This window comes from Equus przewalskii, chromosome 14 (genome assembly GCF_037783145.1).
Source record: "Equus przewalskii isolate Varuska chromosome 14, EquPr2, whole genome shotgun sequence".
NCBI classification, from domain to species: domain Eukaryota; kingdom Metazoa; phylum Chordata; class Mammalia; order Perissodactyla; family Equidae; genus Equus; species Equus przewalskii.
In genome coordinates, this window is record NC_091844.1 from 27,948,529 (window position 1) to 27,970,630 (window position 22,102).

At 37.7% G+C, this 22,102-nt stretch overlaps 2 protein-coding genes across 3 annotated transcripts in view; one reads left to right on the plus strand and one right to left on the minus strand.

Annotated features, from left to right (window-relative positions):
- SEMA4F (ssemaphorin 4F) overlaps positions 1-22,102 on the minus strand; it is a 106,489-nt gene that overhangs the window by 26,549 nt on the left and 57,838 nt on the right. The gene's annotated exons all lie outside the window — the stretch shown is intronic.
- The window catches only part of M1AP (meiosis 1 associated protein), an 87,787-nt gene continuing 69,542 nt past the window's right edge, over positions 3,858-22,102 (plus strand). The window contains exons 1-2 of the mRNA XM_008530298.2: positions 3,858-4,231; positions 9,664-9,948. Of these exons, the coding sequence (XP_008528520.1) occupies positions 9,709-9,948 (240 nt within the window). The 5' untranslated portion in view covers positions 3,858-4,231; positions 9,664-9,708. The remainder of the gene's footprint in view (positions 4,232-9,663; positions 9,949-22,102) is intronic.

A 22,102-nucleotide genomic window follows, 5' to 3' on the forward strand; every position in this document is an offset into this window, starting at 1 on the left:
CCTAGCCTCACAAGTAACGCACAATCATTTCTGCCATATTCTATTGGTTACACAGGCCAACCTGGATGCACTGTGGGAAGCGACTACACAAGGATGGAATATGAGGATTTCAAGGGGCCATCTTGGAAGCTGCCTGCTACATCCACATGCAAGCAGTCACCATGTCCTGATAATTCTGCCTCATACACAAATCCATTCTTTTCTGTCCGTTACTGTCATAGTTTGAGACTTCATCATCACTCACCTAGACTATGCAATAGTTTCATTAAAAAAAAAAAAAAAAAGCACCCTATCTCCAATCTCTCCCCTTTGGGATTGGCAGAAAGGGTAATCTTTCTGAAGTGCAAGTTCTGGTTTATTCATTCAATAGTTATTGAGGGCCTACTATCTGCTAGGCATTTTGGTAAGCACCAAAGATAAGAAGATGGTTAAAATATGATGTCTGAATTCAAATTCCTTTGTCTAGAAGGGGAATTAGATATTTGAGATTGGTTCATCAAATCTTCTCTCTGAAACCTTCTTTGTAACACACTAGCCTCAACGCAATGGGACCTTCCTCTGAGCTTCTTCCTCTAGCACTGATATATGCCTTTCCCTAGCTGCTCCTCAGCAATCTACCCTAGGCCTTCGTCCCTTCTCTGAACATGGTTTAGGCATTGATTGTCTTTTGATTTTTTCAAAACTCTTTTTCAAATTTTTTGACAGCAATACACAATAAGGAGTTCATTTTACATTCCAACCTAGTCACACGAGTATATACATTCATAATATATTAGTAAACTTTTCACAAAGTCACACATTATAATTAGTTCAAGAGCTAAACCCTGATATTTTCTATTGTATTGCATGTTATTCTATTTTGTTTTTTTAAATTCTGGTTGCAACTCACTGAATTGATTTTGCTACCTATTAATGGGCCAAAATCCCCACTTTGAAAAAAGTTGCTGCTCTAGGCAGTCTCATTCATACTAATTTAACTAATAGCTATTTCTTAAATCTACATCTCTAGTCTAGAATTCTCTTTTCAGGTTCCAACACATACATCCAACTGCATATTGAACTTGATTTCAGCATGTCCAAAACTGAGTTGTCATCCTCACCTCCACACCAGCCTGAGTAACTGGGTGGTAGATGGTAGAAACAAGTTTCCTATCTCTATATATAGCGCCACTGTCTTTCCAGCTGTCCAAGCCAGAAACTTTGCATTCATTTATTCAATATATTCATTGAATGCCTACTATGTTCTAGGCTCTGTCATTCTAGATTCCTCCTAAGCAATCCAATCAATCACCAAGACTTATTAATTTTAACCCCTAAATATCTCCACCACATCTCTGCATCCCCCTACCAACACCCTAATTCAAACTACCATCATCTCTTGCCTGGGCTACTTCCTACTCCAGTCTTACCTCCATCCCCAGCCACCACCACCCCAACTCCAGCCCCCAATCCATTCCCCTTAGGGCAGATAGAATGTTCTCTCCAATACACAAATCAGATCATATCACTCCTCTGCTTAAAACACTTCAGTCCAGCTCCCCACCTCACCTTTGCTATGGGATGAAATCCAAAATCCTTAATATAGTCCACAAGACCTTACATGTTCTGGCCCCTTGACTACCTCTTCCATATACTATGCTCCAGGCTAGCTGAGTTTATTCATTCCCTCAGCATCCCCTCTCTTGGAGTGCTCTCCATGCCCCTTGCTTGGCTAACTCCTATTCACTTCATTGATTCAGCTCAGAATGATAATCCCTTTCTCCAAAAGGCCTGCCCCAAATCTCCAAGTCTATGCTTTCCTATGTGCCCCCATAACCTTGTTGTTTCCACTGCTGTAGTTCATATGACAGCACATTGCCATTGTCTGTCCTCCATAGACTTTAAGCCCCAAGAGGGCAGATGTGATTTTATTCTCAGAGCCTAGCACAGTGTCTGGCATATAGTAGGCAGTCAGTAAATATTTGGTGAATGTTTGCTTAATACCTTTATTGGTGCTTATTACATTTGTCTGGAATTACTTGTTTAAATATTCACGTCAGTCTGGGTCCTCCAAGAACCAGATACTAAGACAAGATTAAATTTACAAGGATTTTATAGGCAAAACACCTATGAGAGAAAATGAGGAAGAAGCCAGGAAAGGCTTCCAGAGCAGTCAGATGTGGTGCAAGTCTGACCCCAAGTGATGACAAGAGGGAAGGAAGCATTCTGAAAATTCAGCAAGGCTGTTGAGGAATCATCGAGCCAAAGCCGCCCATGAGAGGAGTCCCATGTTTCCCAGGAATAAGTCTGCCTTAATATCCCTGTCATGCTCAGTCATCGACTGGGAGCAGCCTGTGGGAAATGTGGTCTCCATGCTATCATGGCAGTGGATTTCTAAGGCAGCAACTGACACTGTTGGTCAATACCCTCCTTGTAGTTGAAAGTCTGCAAGGACTTTCTCAGCAATTATAGTTTGTCATCCTCAGAGTTTAGTGGGGTCTTCAGGGAATCATGTCATAGTCTTCCATGTCTGGCATGGTTCTTGGCACATTTTTTCAATAAATACCACTCCAGACAGATAAGACAACTTATAGACAGTACAGAGATAAATTTATTATAGCTGGCAGCAAAAGGTGGTGTTGACTAGAAAAGCTTCAAAACAAGTGTATTTGGGAATCGCCAAAAGAATTGCAATTCACGATGTGCCTACTATGGTAAACCATAGGCAACTCCAAAAAAGAAAGAAGGGGAGCTGCCTTTATAGAGAAAAAGAGGGAGTAGGGAAGGGCTGTCCCATAGGAAAGCCCACTGGGGAAAAGTAACAGTTCAGGGCAGCAACGGATTCTCATTGGCTGAGCTGGGCATTTCTCACTGGCTGGGCCATTGCCAGGTGGGGAGAGAAATCTTCCTTCAGTAGTGAAGTAGTTTTACTTTCCGTGGAAGAGGCAAGCCTCTGTCTCTGCCTGTTTGGTGAGTTGACATGTGTGATAGGGCATGAGAGCTCCCTCTTCAGGCCTTCCCGACCCCAATTTAGTTAAGGTTTCTTTTATTAATTTCCACAGTGGTGTGGGTTGGAGTTAGAGTAAGGGTATTGTTGGAGTTGAGCCTGGTAAGGTAGCTGGGGTCAGTTATAATAGTTGTAACCAGAAAGGAAACACAAACAGTTTTTAAGCCAAAGAATGACATGACCAAATATATTTTTACAAGGACAATTCTAACATCATTGAAAGGATAATCTGGAGATCAGAGACTGGAAGACTAATTTGGACTATGTGGGAAAGACCTGTTGAGAAGCTATCCCTTATATTGAAACACAGGAAGTCTGTTGGACATCAGATTACAACACTGGGACACTTGGGTTAAATATTTCTGGTTTTACTCTGAGGAGCTGTTGAGAGAAGCAAAAGTGGTTTAGAGGGACTAGAACATAGGCAGGTGGCTCTTTTCCTATTGGTTCTATCCTATCCTGAACCACTTATTGGTAAACTGACCTTCCCTCCCGCAACCTACATCTCAGGCAATAAACTGAGTGGGGGAAAACTAATCATAAAGAGGGGGAAAATAATCATAAAATGTCCATTTCCGGTTTGGTACTAGCATTACCTTTTCTTCTCCTGTGGGCTAATTCAGAGACGAATGTTCATCCAACAAGACAGAGCTGAAGACCCAGACCAGCCAACTAATAAGGACCAGGACACTCCTATCCCCAACTGGCTTTTGTCAAAGGGACTATAGGAATTAACAGCCAGTGAATGAGAATGAGTATGAGTCACAGGGGCAGACCCCCTTGGAATGCAGAGGCTTGAAAAGACTTAAAAGAACTCCCAGAGGGAAGACTAAACTCTAACTTCCCTGAGAGCGGGGACCATTGTTCGTGTGACCACTCTATCCCAGTCCTAGCACCGTGCCTGGCACACAGTGTGCTCTCAACAAATATTTATTGAAGAGTGACTGAATGAGTGAATGAATGACGTGGAAGAGAAAGGTTAAAGCCACCGGAATGTTTCATGGGAGGAGCTAACGAGGAAGTGTCAGCTTTAGCATAATATTGTCCACAGAGATCCAAAACTCTACCTCAGGGCCAAAGAAGGGCGGTTTCCGGCGCCGGGGCCTTGGAGAGGGCGTCCGGAGGAGCGTCCTGGGGTGCAGCCTGAGGCGGGCCCTGAGGCGGCGCTCGCAGAGCCCTGACGCCGCCGGCCTGCGGGGGGCGCCGTCGGCGGCGCATGCGCACACGGAGAGCAGGAAGGGCCAGGTAAAGGGGCTTTTATCTTCCTAAGGACGGCGGGGCGTCCGCACTGCTCCTAAGCTGGGGCAGGGGCAGGTCTGAGGGCCTCAGGGAGGGAAGACAGCCCCGAGGGCGGGCAGCGCCTCGCGGAATGGGCTTGGGCCGAGCTCGCGCCTGCCCTCAGGGCCCACCTGAGGCCTGGCCGGTGCCTGGGCAGGAGCGACGCCCGGAGGCCCAGCTCTCCCTCGGGTCCGAGTCATCCCTCCGCACACATTTCTGAGGACAGGACAGGCAGCCGCCGGTGTCCTCAGCGGGCTCTCGGGGGCCTAGGGGTTGGGCCGCCCGTCCGTCAGGCGCGGTGGGTGCTGTGCCTACGGCCCACGACAGTAGGGGGCCCGCGAAAATATTTTTAACTTCTCGTAAAGTCGGAAGAAACCAAGAAACCCTTAGGGTCGAAGAAAATGTTTTCTTTTTTTCTTACCTCAGAAAAAAAATGAAATTTTTGGGATCCACGAAAATCTTTTAATTTTTCTCTTTTAAATGAGGAAGGGGCCCTTGAAGGCAACAGTGCTTAGGATCCACGAAATTTTTAATGCAGCCCTGCAGGAGGGAGCACCGTTGAATCATTTATCCAACACACAAAGTGTCCAAGGGCTATAAAAGCATGGTGCTTTTATGAGGGCGTGTAGAGGGGTCCTAACATAAGACCTAAAGGATGAGTAGGGTGAAGGAGGGGGAAAGCTTAGAAAAGAATGTCCGGCAGCAGGATCCACAGGCAGAGGCCAAACGCATTTGTGGAGCTGAAAGCTGCCCCAGGGACAGGGGTGGGATGGGAAGGGGCTGGGCAGGGATGGCATGGCAGGAGCATGGAGAATTGGGAAGGAGACACATGCAGAATTTCGGAGCCAGGGTCAAGATTTCAGATTTTGTTCTAAGTGTGATTAGAAGCCATTGGTTTTTAGTAAGGGAGTAACTTGACGTCTTTTGGTAGTTCGGGGCCCAGTTCCAGGTTTAACCAGTTTGCAAGGGGACACCAGTAAGTGAGTGTTCTTGGGAAAAGTGAAGAGTATAGGGTCAGAAATAGTCAGATGCTGCTTATTACTATGCCCAGATGCATCAGATGCATTAATTGATCGTGTTTGAGGATGTAGGGAAGACAGCTGTCTCTTATGTCATTTAAAGTACACTCTTGGAATTGCACATAAGTGTGGGATCTAAAAAGGACTGTGCAAGCTGAAATGCTTCAAAGTGATCTTATAACCAATGGAAAAAATTATCTTTGTTCTGGAACCTCTCAAAATTGTTGAAAAACATTAAAAGCTCTCTTACTCTCAGTTATAAGTGTACAGGGAAATGAAAAATAGTAAAACTGGTATCTATTTAGCACACTGTAATTTAAGACATTAGAAACATTGAGAATTAAAGTGTTTTATTTCTTTGTAAAAAACTTATCAAGAGTGGTTCGAACAGTGCTTGTGCTTGTCTTCTCGTGGTATAACTTAGGACAGAGCAAGCATTTTTTCTGTGTCTTACCAAATTGTGATACTCCTGAGTGCCGATCAGCTTCCATCATTTTATCCTTTGTGCTTTCAATTTTATAAAATATCTCCAAGAGTTCCTTTAATAGGAAGTGTTTTGCCAGTGGCACTTTCTCTGGGACATCTTCAAACTCTTTGTCACAACCACTTTCCTCATTTATGCTGATAAGTTCACCTTCATTGAGTTCTTCTGGCTGCTTGTCTATAGTCTGTCAAACGGCAGCATTGTCAATATTCTCACAGTCAGCTTTCCTCTGTAACTCCCTTTTTGTTCCAATCAACTTTCACTTTCAGCATTACCACTTACTGTTTCTTTGCTACACTTTCATCTTTGTTGGCCAATTTCTTCTTTTAATTATCCATTTTTGTAAAATATCATATGGATTTATCACTAGAAGACAAGGAGGTAAAACAACTACAGACTTTGCTGTCTGTGCTTAAACTGAGATCTGCAGTGACCAGTCACCAACAAACTTTGAAAGAAGTGACGTAACTGATCATTGATTATGATGTGCACCTGTTATGCAGTGATTTGTGGACTCAAGAGCCAGCTGTGATTTGTACTTTATGTAATTACAGTTAGTATTCTATGGCAACTGACATTTGAACTGTGTTGATGAGCGACTGGTGTTAATTAACTAAACTGTAGTAACTGAGATTTGTATATATTGGAAACATGCAAAGTTAGAACTGCCTATACTCTAAAATGACAAGAGTTTCAGATGTGAGGGAAGATAGATAGAGAGGAATAGCGGTTCATTCTACATTAAATAAGCCTCTGTCTGGGTACCTGTTTGTCTATGTGAATCTGTATGTCAGTGTCAAATTCAGCATTACATTGGTCCCATGCACTTAATTTTCAAGTACACTTAAAAGATATTTATATGTGCTTTCTTGGTAAACACATAGGTCACTGATTTGGATTTCTTGTTCAAGATTACTTTTGTCAGATTAGCATATCCATTCATTTATGTGTTTTGCTATACCCAGCACATAATTGGAGCTCAGTAAAAAATTGTTGAATGAACAAATGCTAACTTCCACTATCCAAAAAGGAAAGTTTGAGGGGAAATAACTTCACAGATTCATTTTGGGAAGCACATTCATCTCTGCACTGTTAGATCATTTTTAAAAATACTAAATTCCAACGTGTTTCTAAAAGTTATCATAAATATTCTTCTGTTGGACTCAGGGGAAATCAAAGAAGCTTTTATTTTCCCTGCATTCTTTAGCTAAAAAACAATTATATGGAATCATTTTAGTTCCCAGAGGTGGGGACATGTTGTTTTCAATCTAAAAAATATTTTCTTTTATGATTGTCCTAATGTTCTTTTTGAAAGATTTTTATTGTTAAATATAGAGAGAGAAAATTTTATAAAACATGAACACATTGTTTAATAATTATAAAGTGAGCACCTATGTAACCACAATACAGATCAAGAAATAGAACATTGCCAACACCCTAAAACCACACCTTTTGTTCCCTTTTAATCATAATGCCCTCCTTCCTTTCCAGAGAAAATCTTTACCCTAATTTTTGTGATAATCATTCCCTTGCTTTTGTAAAACAGTTTACCATTATGTACTCATCCCTAAGCAATGTCATTATTTTTGCTTACTTTTTACATCTGTATAGATGGAATCATACTATATGTATTCTTTGTGTCTTGCTCCTTTTAATCAATATTAGGTTTCTTAGAGTCATCCATTTTGTTGCATGTAACTCTAGCTCATTCATTTTCATTGCTGTATGTGTAAATATATCAGAATTTATCCATTCTAGTGTCGATTGACATTTGTTTTTGCAGTTTTGTGGTAATTGTAAACGAAACTGTTATGAATAGTCTTTTTGCAGCTATGATCTGACTTTGTTCATATATCCTGGTGCATGTCATTATTCACAGATTATATGACTGTGAACAAAAACTTCAAAAGGATCTACAGGTAAATTATTATAATTAGTAAGAGAGTACAGCAAGGTTGTTAAATACAAAATCAATATACAAAAATCAGTTTTATTCTATACATTAGCAACAAACTAAAAATGAAATTTAAAAAGATGTCATGTAAATTAACATTTAAAAAATAACATCTCTAAGAATAAAATTTAACAAAAGATGAGCTCTTTTGGGGAAAACTATAAAACTGTAGATTCTTTTAGATTTTCTGTATACATGATCATATCATCTACCCACAATGACAGTTTTATTTCTTCCATTGCAAGGCCTTTTCTTTATTTGTCTTGCTTTATTGCTACCTTCACTACAGTGTTGAATAGAAGTGATGGTAGCAGGCTTCTTGTCTTGGGCAGTTGTCAACATCACCGTTAAAAATATTTGCTCTAGATTTTGTAAACATATTTTATCAGATTATTTCTATCATCTATTCCTAGTTTAATGAGATTCTTTATCATGCATGAACATCGATTTTAACAAAGGCTTTTTCTGCATCTAATGAGATGATCATATTTTTCTCATTTAATCTTTTAATGTGATGAATGTGACTTTTTCTAATGTTATATCAACTTTGCATTCTTGAGACAAACCTAACTGGGTCATGATGTGTTATTCTTTTTATATATTGCTGTTTTCAATCTACTTATGTTTTGTTTAGGATTTTTACATCCAAGTTCATGGATGAGATTGTCCTATAATTTTTTTCTTATAATACTCTTATCTGATTTTGGTATCAAATGTTATGCTACCTAGTAAAATTAATTGAGTGGTGTTGCCTCTCCTGTTCTCTGAAAGAATTTAAGATTGAAATTCTTGGTCTTTGAGAGTTTGATAGAACTTATCAGTGGAATCATCTGGCCCTGTAGTTACTTTGTGGCAAGATATTTGACTACCAATTAAATTTCTTCAATGATTATAGACTATTTAGGTTTTTAAATTTTCTTTTTGATTTAGAATTGGTTAGAGATTTTTTTTAGGAACTTATCCATTCTATCAAACTTATTGGCATAAAGTTTTTCAGTATATCCTATTATGATCCTTTCCATGTTTGATCATTTTTAATGATGTCCCCTTCTCATTCCTAATATTGGTTTAGTGTTCTCATTTGTTTTCCTTTCCTAATCTGAGCCCTGGGGAGAAGTGTAAGTAGCCAGTAAAGAAAGAAGGCAAGGGTGTTGGAGGCAGAGAAAGAAGCATGAGGAAATGCACTGAAGTGTGTGGTATATTTGGTTTTATTTTGGTGAAAAACTTGAGGTGAAGAATAGCCTCCAGTGAGGCCGACGATCAAGCCATGAAGGATCTTGAATGGGTCTTGAAGGGGAAAACGTGGTCATATTTTCACCTTTAAGAATTACTATGACATGCCACAACTAGGAGGACCCACAACTAAAGATATACAACTATGTACTGAGGGGATTGGGGGAGAAAAAGCAGGGGGAAAAAAATGAAGATTGGCAACAGTTGTTAGCTCAGGTGCCAATCTTTAAAAAAAAAAAAAAAAGAAGGCCAATCAGAAACATCTAAAAAAAAAGAATTACTATGTACCAAATAAACACTGTGCTAAGCACTGATAAGTAAAGTTGATGAGACAGGTTCTCTTCTCTTGGAAAGCTCACAATATAAGTGGGAGAGGCAGTCATAGAAACAAATTAAAATTCAGTACAATAAGTGCAATAAAGAAACAAAGTTTCTGAGGGCAGATAGCTTACTTTGAGACTGAAGTTTGACTTTTGTGTAACTTTTTGTTTAGTTCCACTCAGCCTCTCCGAGCATTGTCAGCCTTACATTACAGGCAAACCTCTAGAGCCCTTGGGAACTGTTAAGATGGGATAGCCTAGAGAAGCTTAAGTTAGCACCCAGTCTGACTCCTTTCTGGACTTAGTCCCCAAGACCTGTGTTCTTTGTTTCAACATGGCATATAATTCAGTTTTGTGAAAGCAAGGGATTTCTCTTTCCTTCCCTATAGGTGTAGAGAATATCCAGATAGTGGCTGCTGTTCCACCTAGCTGCCATGTATCACGGACGAACTTCCGGTAAAGGACCCTCTGCTCCCACGCAGATTTACCAGCAACCTCCGAGGCTTCTCATTGTGCATATCGCTCTACCATCCTGGGCTGACATCTGCTCAAACCTCTGTGAGGCTCTGCAGAACTTTTTCTCTCTAGCCTGTAGCTTGATGGGCCCCAGCCGCATGTCCCTGTTCAGCTTATACATGGTACGGAATCAGCATGAATGCGTCCTCCCCTTTGTGGTGAGTATAACTATGTTTGTTAATTCTATCCTGAAAGCAAATATGAAGTTTCTAGAGCAGATAGCATGGTTATTATTACTTACAGCAATAATTGGGCCCATTTCCCACACTCAGTACCCCACAGGCAACGCAATGAGAGCCAATTGTCATCTTGCACATGGGGCATTTATACGGCAGAAGAGAAACCCCAAAATTAATATGGGAGTTAAAATAGGCCACATCTTGCCCCCCTCCACTCCTGAGAGAGGGAGAGAAACCTTGGCATTTATAGTCCTTTGGAATGTAAGCAGCTGATCCCTTTTATCCCCTTTTGAAATGCAAACACAAGGAAATAAGTCTGAATTTCTTCAGAGGTCTCTAGCTATTCAATCACCCTTTAACTTCCAAGACTGTTCTTTAACCCAGATTCTAGTTTCTTTGCTCAGAAAGCCCTAACTGTACAGAAACATGAAAATATTTTCTCTGCAGTTCCACATGAAACTCCCCGTAGAGTTTTAGAAGGAAAGACTGGGCCGGGGCAATGCTTTTGCAAAGTTCCCTCACACATAAACAACTGTATCTCTTCCTCCTCAAACAAATTCAAATCTTCACTTTCTCCCCTATTCAAAGTTCAGAATCACAGGGACGAGAGAGACTTCAGAGGTTCTAGCGCATCCCCTTCCTGAGGCAGCCTTGCTGCTGGGTTAGTCAGAGAAGGCCTAGTGGAGAGCCAGGACTTTTATCCTTACCTAGTGTGAATAAAACCTCCTCCCCTGTAGTGTCCATGGAAGCCATGTGGGAGCCCAGACTCCTGCCCCGCCCCCCACCCAACATTAACAAAGTATCTCTCCCTTTCCCTGTTGAGGTAGTGTTGGAGGAGGCAGAGTGGAGGCCATGGGGGGAGTGTCAGTGAAGCACCTTTTTACCTCCAAGGCAGGGTGGTATCAGTGAAGGCCTTTTGGAAAGCCAGGACTATTGTGCCTACCTGATAGTAATGAACTTCTCCACCCCCGGAGTGTCAGTGGGGACCATGTGGGGAACCTGAACTTCCACTTCTACCTGGAAGTAACAGGGTACCCTCCCTTCTGGGGTATAATCACATGCCAAATAGAGTTACACACCAACCTGGCAATAATTATGTGGAAACCTCACTTCCTCCATTGGTGCAGTGTCAGAGGAGGCCTGCTAAGGCAGAAGATTTAAACAACACCTAGAGTTATAACGTAATACCCAAAATGGCCAGAATACAATAAAAAAAAGTCACTCATCGTATCAAGAACCAGGAAAATCTCAACTTGGATGAGAAGATAAGAGACACCGACACTGAGATGATACAGATGTGGGAATTATCTGAAGAGAAGTTTGAAGCAGCCATCACAAATGTGCTTCAACAAGTGGTTATGTACATGCTTGGAACAAATGGAAAAATCTAAGGTCTCACCAAAGAAATAGAAGTATAAGGAAAAACGAAATAGAAATTTTAGAACTGAAAAATACAATAACCTAAATTTAAAAAACAAAAAAATCTTCCGTGGATGGGCTCAACAGCAGAATGGAAAGGACAGAGGAAGAAATCAGTGAACTTGGAGACACAATAGAAATTACCCAGTCTGAGCAACAGAGAGAAAATAGACTTTAAAAAAATGACCAAAGTCATAGAGACATGTGAGACTATAACAAAAGATCTAACCTTCATATCATCAGAGTCTAAGAGAAAAGGAGAAGGACGGGGGGGAGGGGGGGGCTGAAAAAAATTTCAAAGAAACAATCACTGAAAATTTCCCAAATTTAGCAAAAGTTATAAACCTAAATATTCAAGAGGCTGGCCAGCCCCATATGGGATAAACAAACAAACGAAAAATCTTTTCTAAGACACATCATAATCAAACTTCTTTTTTTTTTTTTTTGAGGAAGATTAGCCCTGAACTAACATCTGCTACCAATCCTCCTCTTTTTTTTTTTTTTCTGAGGAAAACTGGCCCTGAGCTAACATCCATGCCCATCTTTCTCTACTTTATATGTGGGACATCTGCCACAGCATGGCTTGCCAAGCGGTGCCATGTCCGCACTCAGGATCCGAACCTGCGAACCCTGGGCCGCCCGAAGCAGAACGTGCTCACTTAACTGCTGTGTCACCGGGCTGGCCCCCGTAATCAAACTTCTGAAAACTAAAGACAAAGAAAAACTCTTGAAAGCAGGACACGAATACCTTACCTATAAAGAAAAAACAATCAAGTAACAATAGGTTTTTAAATCAGAAACCATGGAGACCAGAGGAAGTGTCACACTTTTCAGACAGTGAAAGAAAAGAACTGTTAACTCAGAACTGTGTATCCAGTGAAAATATCCTTAAGAAATGAATCAGAAATCAAGATTCTCAAATGAAGGAAAACTAGGAGAATTGTCACCAGCAGACTTACTTTAACAGAATGGCTAAAAGTTCTTGAAACCAAAAGGAAATTATAAAAGAAAGAATCTTGGAATATCCAGAAAGAAAAAAGTACAATGAAAAGAATAAAATGTGGATGAATATAATAGACCTTCTGTTGAGTTTTCTAAATTATATTTGACAATTGAAGCAAAAACTATAACATTATCTGATATGATTGTTAATGTATATAGAGGAAATGTTTATGATAAGTACACTATAAACAGGTGAGGGTAAAGAGACTTAAATGAAGTTAAGATTTCTGCACTTCATTCAAACTGGTCAAATATTGACACCCGTAGATTATGATAAGTATATATGTATAATGTAACACTTAGAGCAACCACTAAAAAAATCTATGTGAAGAGATATTCAGAAACACTATGAAATAAATCAAAATGGAATTCTAAAAAAAAATATTCAAGTAACCCACAGGAAGATAGGTAGAAGAAAACAGAGAAATGAAAAACTGAGAGAACGAACAGAAAACAAATAAATTGGCAGGCTAACATATCAATAATTACATTAAATGTAAGTGGTCTAAATACACCAATTAAAAGAAAGAGTTTGGCAGAGTAGGAAAAAGATGACCCAACTATATCTTATCTACAAGAAACTAACTTCAAGCCCAATAAAATTAAGTTGAAAGTAAAAGGATGGAAAAAGATATACCATGAAAATATTATTCAAAACAAAGCAGAGGCTGGCCCAGTGGCCAAGTGGTTAAGTTTGCATGCTCCACTTTGGCGGCCCAGGGTTTCACCAGTTCGGATCCTGGGCATGGACATAGCACCACTCATCAGGCCATGCTGAAGCAGAGTCCCACATGACACAACTAAAAGGACCCACAACTAAAATATACAACTATGTACTGGGGAGATTTGGGGAGATAAAGCAGAAAAAAAGATTGGCAATAATTGTTAGCTCAGGTGACGATCTTAAAAAAAGCAGAAGTGGCTGTATTAATACATCAAATAAAGTGGACTTCAGAGCAAATATTACTAGGTACAGAGAGAGATATTAAATAATGATAAAAGAGTCAATCCAACAAGAAGACATAGCAATCCTAAATATGTATCATCCACTAGACAACACAGCTGCAAAATACATGAAACAATAATTGATAGAACTGAAAGAAGAAATAGACAAATCTACAATTATAGTTGGAGACTTCAGTGCCCTTCTCTTGACAATTGGTAGAACAAATAGAAAATCAGCAAGGACGTGGAAAAACATTAGCCACAGAATCTAATTGACATTATAGAATATTCCACCCAACAACAGCAGAATGCACGTTCTTTTCAAGCACCCACATGACATTTATCAAAATAGACCATATCCTGGGCCATAAAGGAAACTTCAACAAATTTGAACAAATTGCAGTCATACACAGTGTATTCTCTGATCATAATGGAATCAAACTAGAAATCAATAACAGAAAATAACAAGAAAACCTCCAAATACTTGGAAACTAAGCCACACATTTCTAAATAATTCATGGGTCAAAGAAGAAATGTCAAGGGAAATTTTTTAAATATATTGAATTGAATTAAAATTAAATTATAGTGTATCAAACTTTGTGGTATCCAGCTAAAGCACTGCAGAGAAGGATATTTATAGCATTAAATGCTTACATTAGAAAAGCACAAGTTTCAAGTCAGTAATATAAGCTGTCACCTCAAGAAAATAGAAAAGGAGGAGCAAAATAAACCCAAAGCAAGCAGATGGTAGAAAATAATAAAGAGCACAAATCAATGAAATTAAAAACAGAAAAAACAAAATCAATGAAATAAAAAGCTGATTCTTTGAAATGATCAATAAAATTGACAAACATATAGCAAGATAGACAAAGAAAAATAGAGAAAGAAGATATAAATTACCAATATCGGGAATGAAACAAGGAGTATCATTACTGACCCAGTAGACATCCAAAAGATAATAAGAGAATACTATGAACAGGCTTACATACATAAATCTGACAACTTAGATGAAATGGACCAATTCCTTGAAAGGCACAAACTACCACAATCCAATACGAAATAGATAATTTGAGTAGTCCCATAACTATTAAAGAAATTGACTTCATAGTCTTAAAATTCCTGAAAAAGAAGTCTCCAGGCCCACATGGTTTTACTGGAGAATTCTACCAAATGTTTAAAGAAGAATTAATGTCAATTCTACACAGTCTTTTCCAGAAAATGTAAGGGAAGGGAACTCTTACCAACTCATGAGGCCAGTTATTACTCTAATACCAAAAATAGACAAAGATAATACAAAAAAAAACTAAAGACCAAGATTTATCATGAATATAGACACACAGAAAAAGAATCTTAATAAAATATTAACAAATATATTTCAGCAATATACAAAAAGGATTAATACACCATGACCAAGTAGAGTTTGTTTCAGGGATGCAAGATTGGTTCAGTATTTGAAAATCATTAAAGTAATTCACCATATTAACAGGCTATAGAAGAAAATCACATGATCATATCAATTGAAGCAGAATAAGCATTTGACAAAGTTCAACACTCATTTATGATAAAACCTACAGCTAATATCATATTTAACAGTGAAAGACTGAAGGCTTTACCCCTAAAATTGGGAATGAAGCAAAGACGTCCGTGCTCACCACTGTTATTCAACATAGTACTGTAAATCTTAGGTAGCACTTAGGTATAAGGTAAGAAAATGAAATTAAAAAAGCATAAAGAAGGGAGAAATAGAACTGTCCCTATTTGCAGATGACATGATGGTACATATAAAAAAATCTCAAAAGAATCTTCCAAAAGAAAAATAACTTCACAGAACTAATAAGTGAATCAGCATGGTTATGGATAAAAGATCAACATACAAAAATCAATTGTATTTCTATACGTTAACAATGAACATGTAGAAACTGAAAAATATATTGCCATTAACAATAGCCAATGGCTCTAATAAAATGAAATACTTAGGAATAGATCTAACAAAACATCCTGAAAACTACAAAATGCTGGTGAAAGAAAGTTTTTAAAAATCGAAATAAATGGAGAGGTATACCATGTTCATGTATCAGAAGGCTCAACATAGTAAAGAAATCAATTCTCTCCTACTTGATATATAGGTTTAATGGAATTCCTATAGAATTCTCAGGAAAATTATTTTTGAAAATAGACAAGCTTGTTCTATAATTTATATAGAAAGGCAAACGAACTGGAATAGCTAAAGCAATTTTGAAAAAAAGAAAAGTAGGAGGAATCACTCTTATCTTATAGCTACAATAATCAAGATTATGTGGTATAGGTGGATGGCTAGATGCATAGATCAAAGGAACAGAATAGAGAACACAAAAATAGGCCCAAAGTAGTATGTCAACTGATTTTTGACAAAGATGCAAAAGCAGTTCAATGTAGGAGGGATAGCCTTTTCAACAAACGGTGCTGGAGCAGTAGGACACTCATGATAAAAAATAAACCTTGACCTAAACCTCTTACTTTCTTCAAAAATAGCTCAAAATGGGGGCTGGCCCCGTGGCCGAGTGGTTAAGTTCGTGCGCTCCGCTGCAGGCGGCCCAGTGTTTCATTAGTTCGAATCCTGGGCGCGGACATGGCACTGCTCATCAGACCACGCTGAGGCAGCGTCCCACATGCCACAACTAGAAGCACCCACAACGAAGAATACACAACTATGTACCTGGGGGCTTTGGGGAGAAAAAGGAAAAAATAAAATCTTAAAAAAAAAAAATAGCTCAAAATGAATCACAGATTTACATATAAGACTAAAACTTTTAGAAGAAAACAGGAGTTTTTCATCAAATTTCATCAAGGTAATTCATCAAAATTAAAAACTTTGCTCTGCAAAAGACCCTGTGAGGAGAATAAAAAGACAAGCTCCAGAATGGGAGAAAATATTTTCAAACCGCATATTTCACAAAGGATTCATATCTAGAATATATAAAGTCTCAAAAGAAACAGTAAGAAAAAAAATCCAATTCAAAATGGGCAAAATACATGAAGAGAAATTTCACTGAAGAGGATATACGGATGGCACATAAACACATGAAAAGATGTTCAACATCACCAGCCATTAGGGCAATGCAGATTGAGACTATGATGAGTCTTAATTATCCTACACACCTATTGGAACAGCTAAAATAAAAAATGTAACAATACCAAATGCTGGCAAGAATGCAGAGAAACTGAATCTCTCATACATTGCTGCTAAGAATGTAAACTCGCTGGAAAATAGTTTGTCACTTTCTTAAAAATCTAAATATACACTTATCATATGACACAGCAATTGTACTTTGGGACATTTATGCCAGAGAAATTAAAATTTACATCTACACAAAAACTCATACTCAAATATTAACAAGAGCTTTATTTGTGATAGCCAAAATCTTGAAAGAACCTAAATGTCCTTCAATAGGTTAATGATTAAACAAACTAGTATTAGTATATCCATACTATAGAATGCTACTCAGCAATAAAATGAAAAGAACTATTGACACACATAGCAACTTGGATGGATCTCAAAGAGTATTATGCTGAGTGAAAAAAAAAGTCAGTATCATATAGACACACATATTAATTCTATTTGTAGAGCATTCTCGAAATGACAAACTTATAGAGATGGAGAACAGATTAATAGTTGCCAGGGATTAGGGATGGTAAAAGGTGGAGGCGACTATAAAGGGGTAGCATGAGGGAGATCTTTGTAGTGATGGAATATTACATGTGTGATAAAGTGGTATAGAACTCTATGCACACATTGTACCAAGGTCAATTTCTTGGTTTTGAAATTGTGCTATAGTTACGTAAGATGTAACCACTGGAAGAAACTGAAGGGTACACAGGACCTCTTTGTACAATTTTTGCAACTTTCTGTGAATCTATAATTATTTGAAAATAAAAAGTTAAAGGAAAACAAAGGTGATATTACTAGAATGTAAATATACACCTTCCATATAACCCAACAATTCCACCCCCAGGAATCTACCCAACAGAAATGAAACATATGTCCACACAAATACACGTTCATGAATGCTCATGGCAGCATTATTCATAATAGACCCAAACTGGAAATAATCAGAATGTCTATTAACTGGTGAATGGATAAGTAAAATGTATAACTCTCATCATATATAATCCAGTGATCATACATCCTATGAGTACACTGAGGACACAGTGAAAGTGACAGTGATGTTTATGGCAATGTGGTGGGTTTGTTCCTCTATTGTGCCATTTTCCTTGTGTGTGTCTGTCCCATGACCACGTTTGGCTGTGATATCAATCTTCTGTCAGGCAACAGGGGTAGAAAAAAGTAGTGAGTCATCTGGAAGGACAAATGGAGGATATCCAGTATAGGAGGCTTTTTGGGAGATGAGCTCATGTCCCAAACAAAGGTAAAAGGATTTTTTTTACCTCCTCAAGTGACTGTGTTATATGCCTCTGGCACTCTTCAGTACATTTGGCCCTAGATGAGTCCCTTGATCCCTTAGTCACTCCATTAGGAAAGACAGATTGTTCTTGACTAAAAACCACTGACTGGTAACTCAGGAAAAATTGCAAGCCAAAATTTCCTTCCAAAAGAACAATAAGTTCAACCCTGGTTAAAAGCTCAAGAAAATCACGGGAACAATGCCATAACCTTATGTATGGAACAATCCAATCTTCGTTTAAGGAAAAATGTTGCCTCAAATCCATTGTCTCTGACCTATATAAATATCTGACATTTTCTGTCTGCAGAGTTAGCTCAAAATATAAATGAAGAAAGATAGCAGGTAGGAAATCTTGCCCAAGAAGAACACTTCAATATATCTCCTCATATTTAATTTCTGAGTAGAATCAAATAATCCTGAACTTTTTATAAGGAATAAAGACAGAGGAATCATAATTAAAATATTAGAATTCCTTTTATATCCATTGTGCCCTTAATATAAATAAATCTGACCAAAATGATTAATCTCCTCTCAAAGTAGAGTTTCAGAAGAATTCCCTTACTGTGAAAGTCTTACCAATTCTTTTAACTTTTCATGAGAACAAAGAAGTTATTTAAATCATATATGACCTACAATGAGATTTTAGGATTAATAGTGCTCTAATTTGTCTGTCTCATTTATTTCCTCATGCTTAATAGCTGACATTTGAATAGAATCATTAAAAGTGGCAAATAAAAAAGGATAAAATCGTCCCATTCACAACATGGATGGACCTTGAGGGTATTACATTCAGTGAAATAAGCCAGATAGAGAAAGACAATCTCTGTATGACTCCACTCATATGTGGAAGTTAAACATGTAGACAAAGAGAACAGATTAGTGGTTAACAGGGGAAAGCGGGGGATAGGGGGTGGGCACAAAGGGTGAAGTGGTGCACCTACAACATGACTGACAAACAATAATGTACAACTGAAATTTCATAAGGTTGTAAACTATCATAATCTCAATAAAAAGTTTTTTAAAAGTGGCAGATAATAGGGATATATTATACTAAACAGCATAAAGTATTCCAGTAAAGATAATATAATAGACTATAATTGAGTGCTGCAGGAGAGGGAGGGGAAGAGTAACACAAGGAAATATACAAATTGTGTCATTGTTCATAGTGGAGATTTTCATTATTATTCAGTAATGGATACTGCTAAAGAAATAAAGGAATTATGTAAACATGGAGTTATAAAGATAAACACTAAAACTAATACACCTTTCTAACTATGACAATAAAAGCATATATAGATCACCTTACACCTGTTAGAATGGCAAAAATATCCAAAACCAAGAGTGACAAATGTTGGAGAGGCTGTGGAGAAAAAGGAACCCTCATACACCGTTGGTGGGAATGCAAACTGCTGCAGCCACTATGGAAAACAGTATGGAGATTTCTCAAAAGTTAAAAATTGAAATACCTTATGACCCAGCCATCCCACTACTGGGTATCTATCCTAAGAACCTGAAATCAGCAATTCCAAAAGTCTCATGCACCCCTATGTTCCTCGCAGCATTATTCACAATAGCCAAGACATGGAACCAACCTAAGTGCCCAGCAACTGATGATTGGATAAAGAAGATATGGTATATATATACAATGGAATAGTACTCAGCCATAAAAAAGGACAAAGTTGTCCCATTCACAACAACATGGATGGACCTTGAGGGTATTATGTTGAGTGAAATAAGCCAGACAGAGAAAGAGGAACTCTGTATGACTCCACTCATAGGTGGTAGTTAACATATAGACAAAGAGAACTGATCGGTGGTTACCAGGAGAAAGGGGGCTGGGGGGAGGGCACAAAGGGTGAAGTGGTGTACCTACAACATGACTAACAATAATATACAACTGTAATTTCACAAGGTTGTTAACTATCATCATCTTAATTTAAAAAAACATATATAGAACAAACAAAAATTACACAGTATAGTGATTTTTCAAAAGCTATGAAAATAGAGTATACCTTAATATAATTAAAAATAAACATAACTGTCATATCACTAAATATAAGTGTGTTAAACTCACCTATTAAAATACTTTTAAAACATAGAGATTTGATTATAAGGCAAAACTCTGCTGTATTCAAAAGACACAACTACAACAAAATGTTTCAGAAAGGTTGAAAATAAAAGGAAGAGCAAAGGTATACTAGGCAAATGCAAACCCCCTCCCAAAAAAGGAAGAGCATGATCTTAATATCAGACAAGGTTGAATTTGGAGCAAAAAGCACTAAATAAGACTAAGAATGGCACTTTGATGCTAGGGCACAAAGCAGAGAAGAGTAGAGAATTATCAAGAGGGGTATATGGAAGATATTCAGCACAGAAGGTTTGTTGGAGGGGGAGCCTATTGAAAATATATCACTTTTGAGTACCTATGTACCAAATAACATAGCATCAACATTTTTAAGAAAAAATATGATTATATGTATATATGAAATCTTCACCCTCCTTAAGTGCTCATGGAATATTAACAAAAGTCAACCTTATATTAAGCCACAAATAAACCCACAACTTCAAAGAATTTCAAAAGTATAAATCGTCCAGTCAACATGCTCTGAACACACTGTAATAAAACTAGAACTAAATGACAAAACCAGAGGACAGAAAGTCCCTACCATCTGGAAATTTTTAAACTGTTAAATAACTTTTGAGTCAAAGAGGAAATCCAAGCTAAAATTGCAATATATCTAGAAAATAATAATGAAACTCTACATATCAGAACCTATGGGATACGAAAAAAACAGTACTAAGAGGGGAATTCATATCTTTAAACTACTAATTTAATTAATTTAAATTAGTAAACAAGAAAAACTGAAAATAAATGAAACAACCAACTCAAAAGAAAAACAGAAGAAGCCTAAGGAAAACTGAGGGAAGGAAATAGTAAAGACAAAAGCAAAACATAATGAATATAAAAAAATAAAATGGTAGAACAAATTAATAAATCCAAGTATATTCTTTGGGGGAAAAATAGTAGATAAACCATTAGTTAGCTAGGTTTTAGGAAACGGGCAGACAGAAAAGGTACATATATACAAAATAAGGTAAAATAAAGGGAAAATAACCACAGATACACTTGGGTAAAATGCATAATTCCCCATGAAAATATAATTACTGAAAGTGAATTCAGAAGAGATAGACAAATCTAAACTTACCATTCCCATAAAGGGAACAGAGAAAGTTATCGAAGAACTACCTTCCTTAAAACTAAAGCACTGGGAAAACCAAATGGTCACAGGGGAATACCAAACCTTTAAAGAACAGACCATTATTACTGTGTTTTTTAACTGTTTCATACCACAGAAAGAAAAAAACCTTCCAAACTATTTTTATGAAGATAATATAATATTGATACTAAAACCCAAGAAATATTGCACAAAAAGAAGAACTACAGATGAATCTCACTTGTGAATATCTATTCAAAATCCCAAATTAAGTACAGTCATCTCTCAGTATCATCAGGGGAGCGGTTCCAGAACCCCCACAGGTAACAAAATCCACAGATGCTCAAGTCCCTCATATAAAATGGTGTAGTGTTTGATGTAACCTACACACGTCCTCCTGTGTACTTTAAATCATCTCTAGATTACTTATTATACCTAATACAATGTAAATGCTATATAGATAGTTGTTTTACTGTATTGTTGAGGGTCTAATGAAAGAAAAAAAGTCTGTACATGTCCATTACAGACGCAATCATCAGAGGCGTTTCAGTCTGCAGTTAGTTGAATCCACGGATACAGAACCCGTGGATATGGAGGACCAGCTGTATTGACAATAGAATCCAGCTTGTATTAAAAGGGTCATATGCCAGGAATAAAAAAGGTGGCGCAATAGTAGGAAATCTATTAATATAGTTTACTCTGTATTACTCTGTTAATACGTCTAAGAAAAAATATGGTCACGTTCATCTCTGTAGGTACTGAAAAAGGCATTTAATAAAATACAACATCCAATCTTGTTTTCAAAAACCTTAATAAAATAGGAATAGGTAGCTATTCCCTGAGCACAATGTAGGTCTATGACAACTCAAGAAACAGATCATACTTAATGGAAAGACACTGAATATATTCCTGTGCAAGACAAGGAAGTTTACTGTCATCACTATTATTTAACAGTGTCCTGGAGATTTTTCACTGATGCAATTGCACAAGAAAAATAAATTAGAATATAAAAATAAGAAAGGAGGCAATAAAATTTTAGTTATTGGCAGATTAAGATAATGTCCTAGAGAATCAACAGAATCAACTAGGAAATCATTTCAAATGATGAAA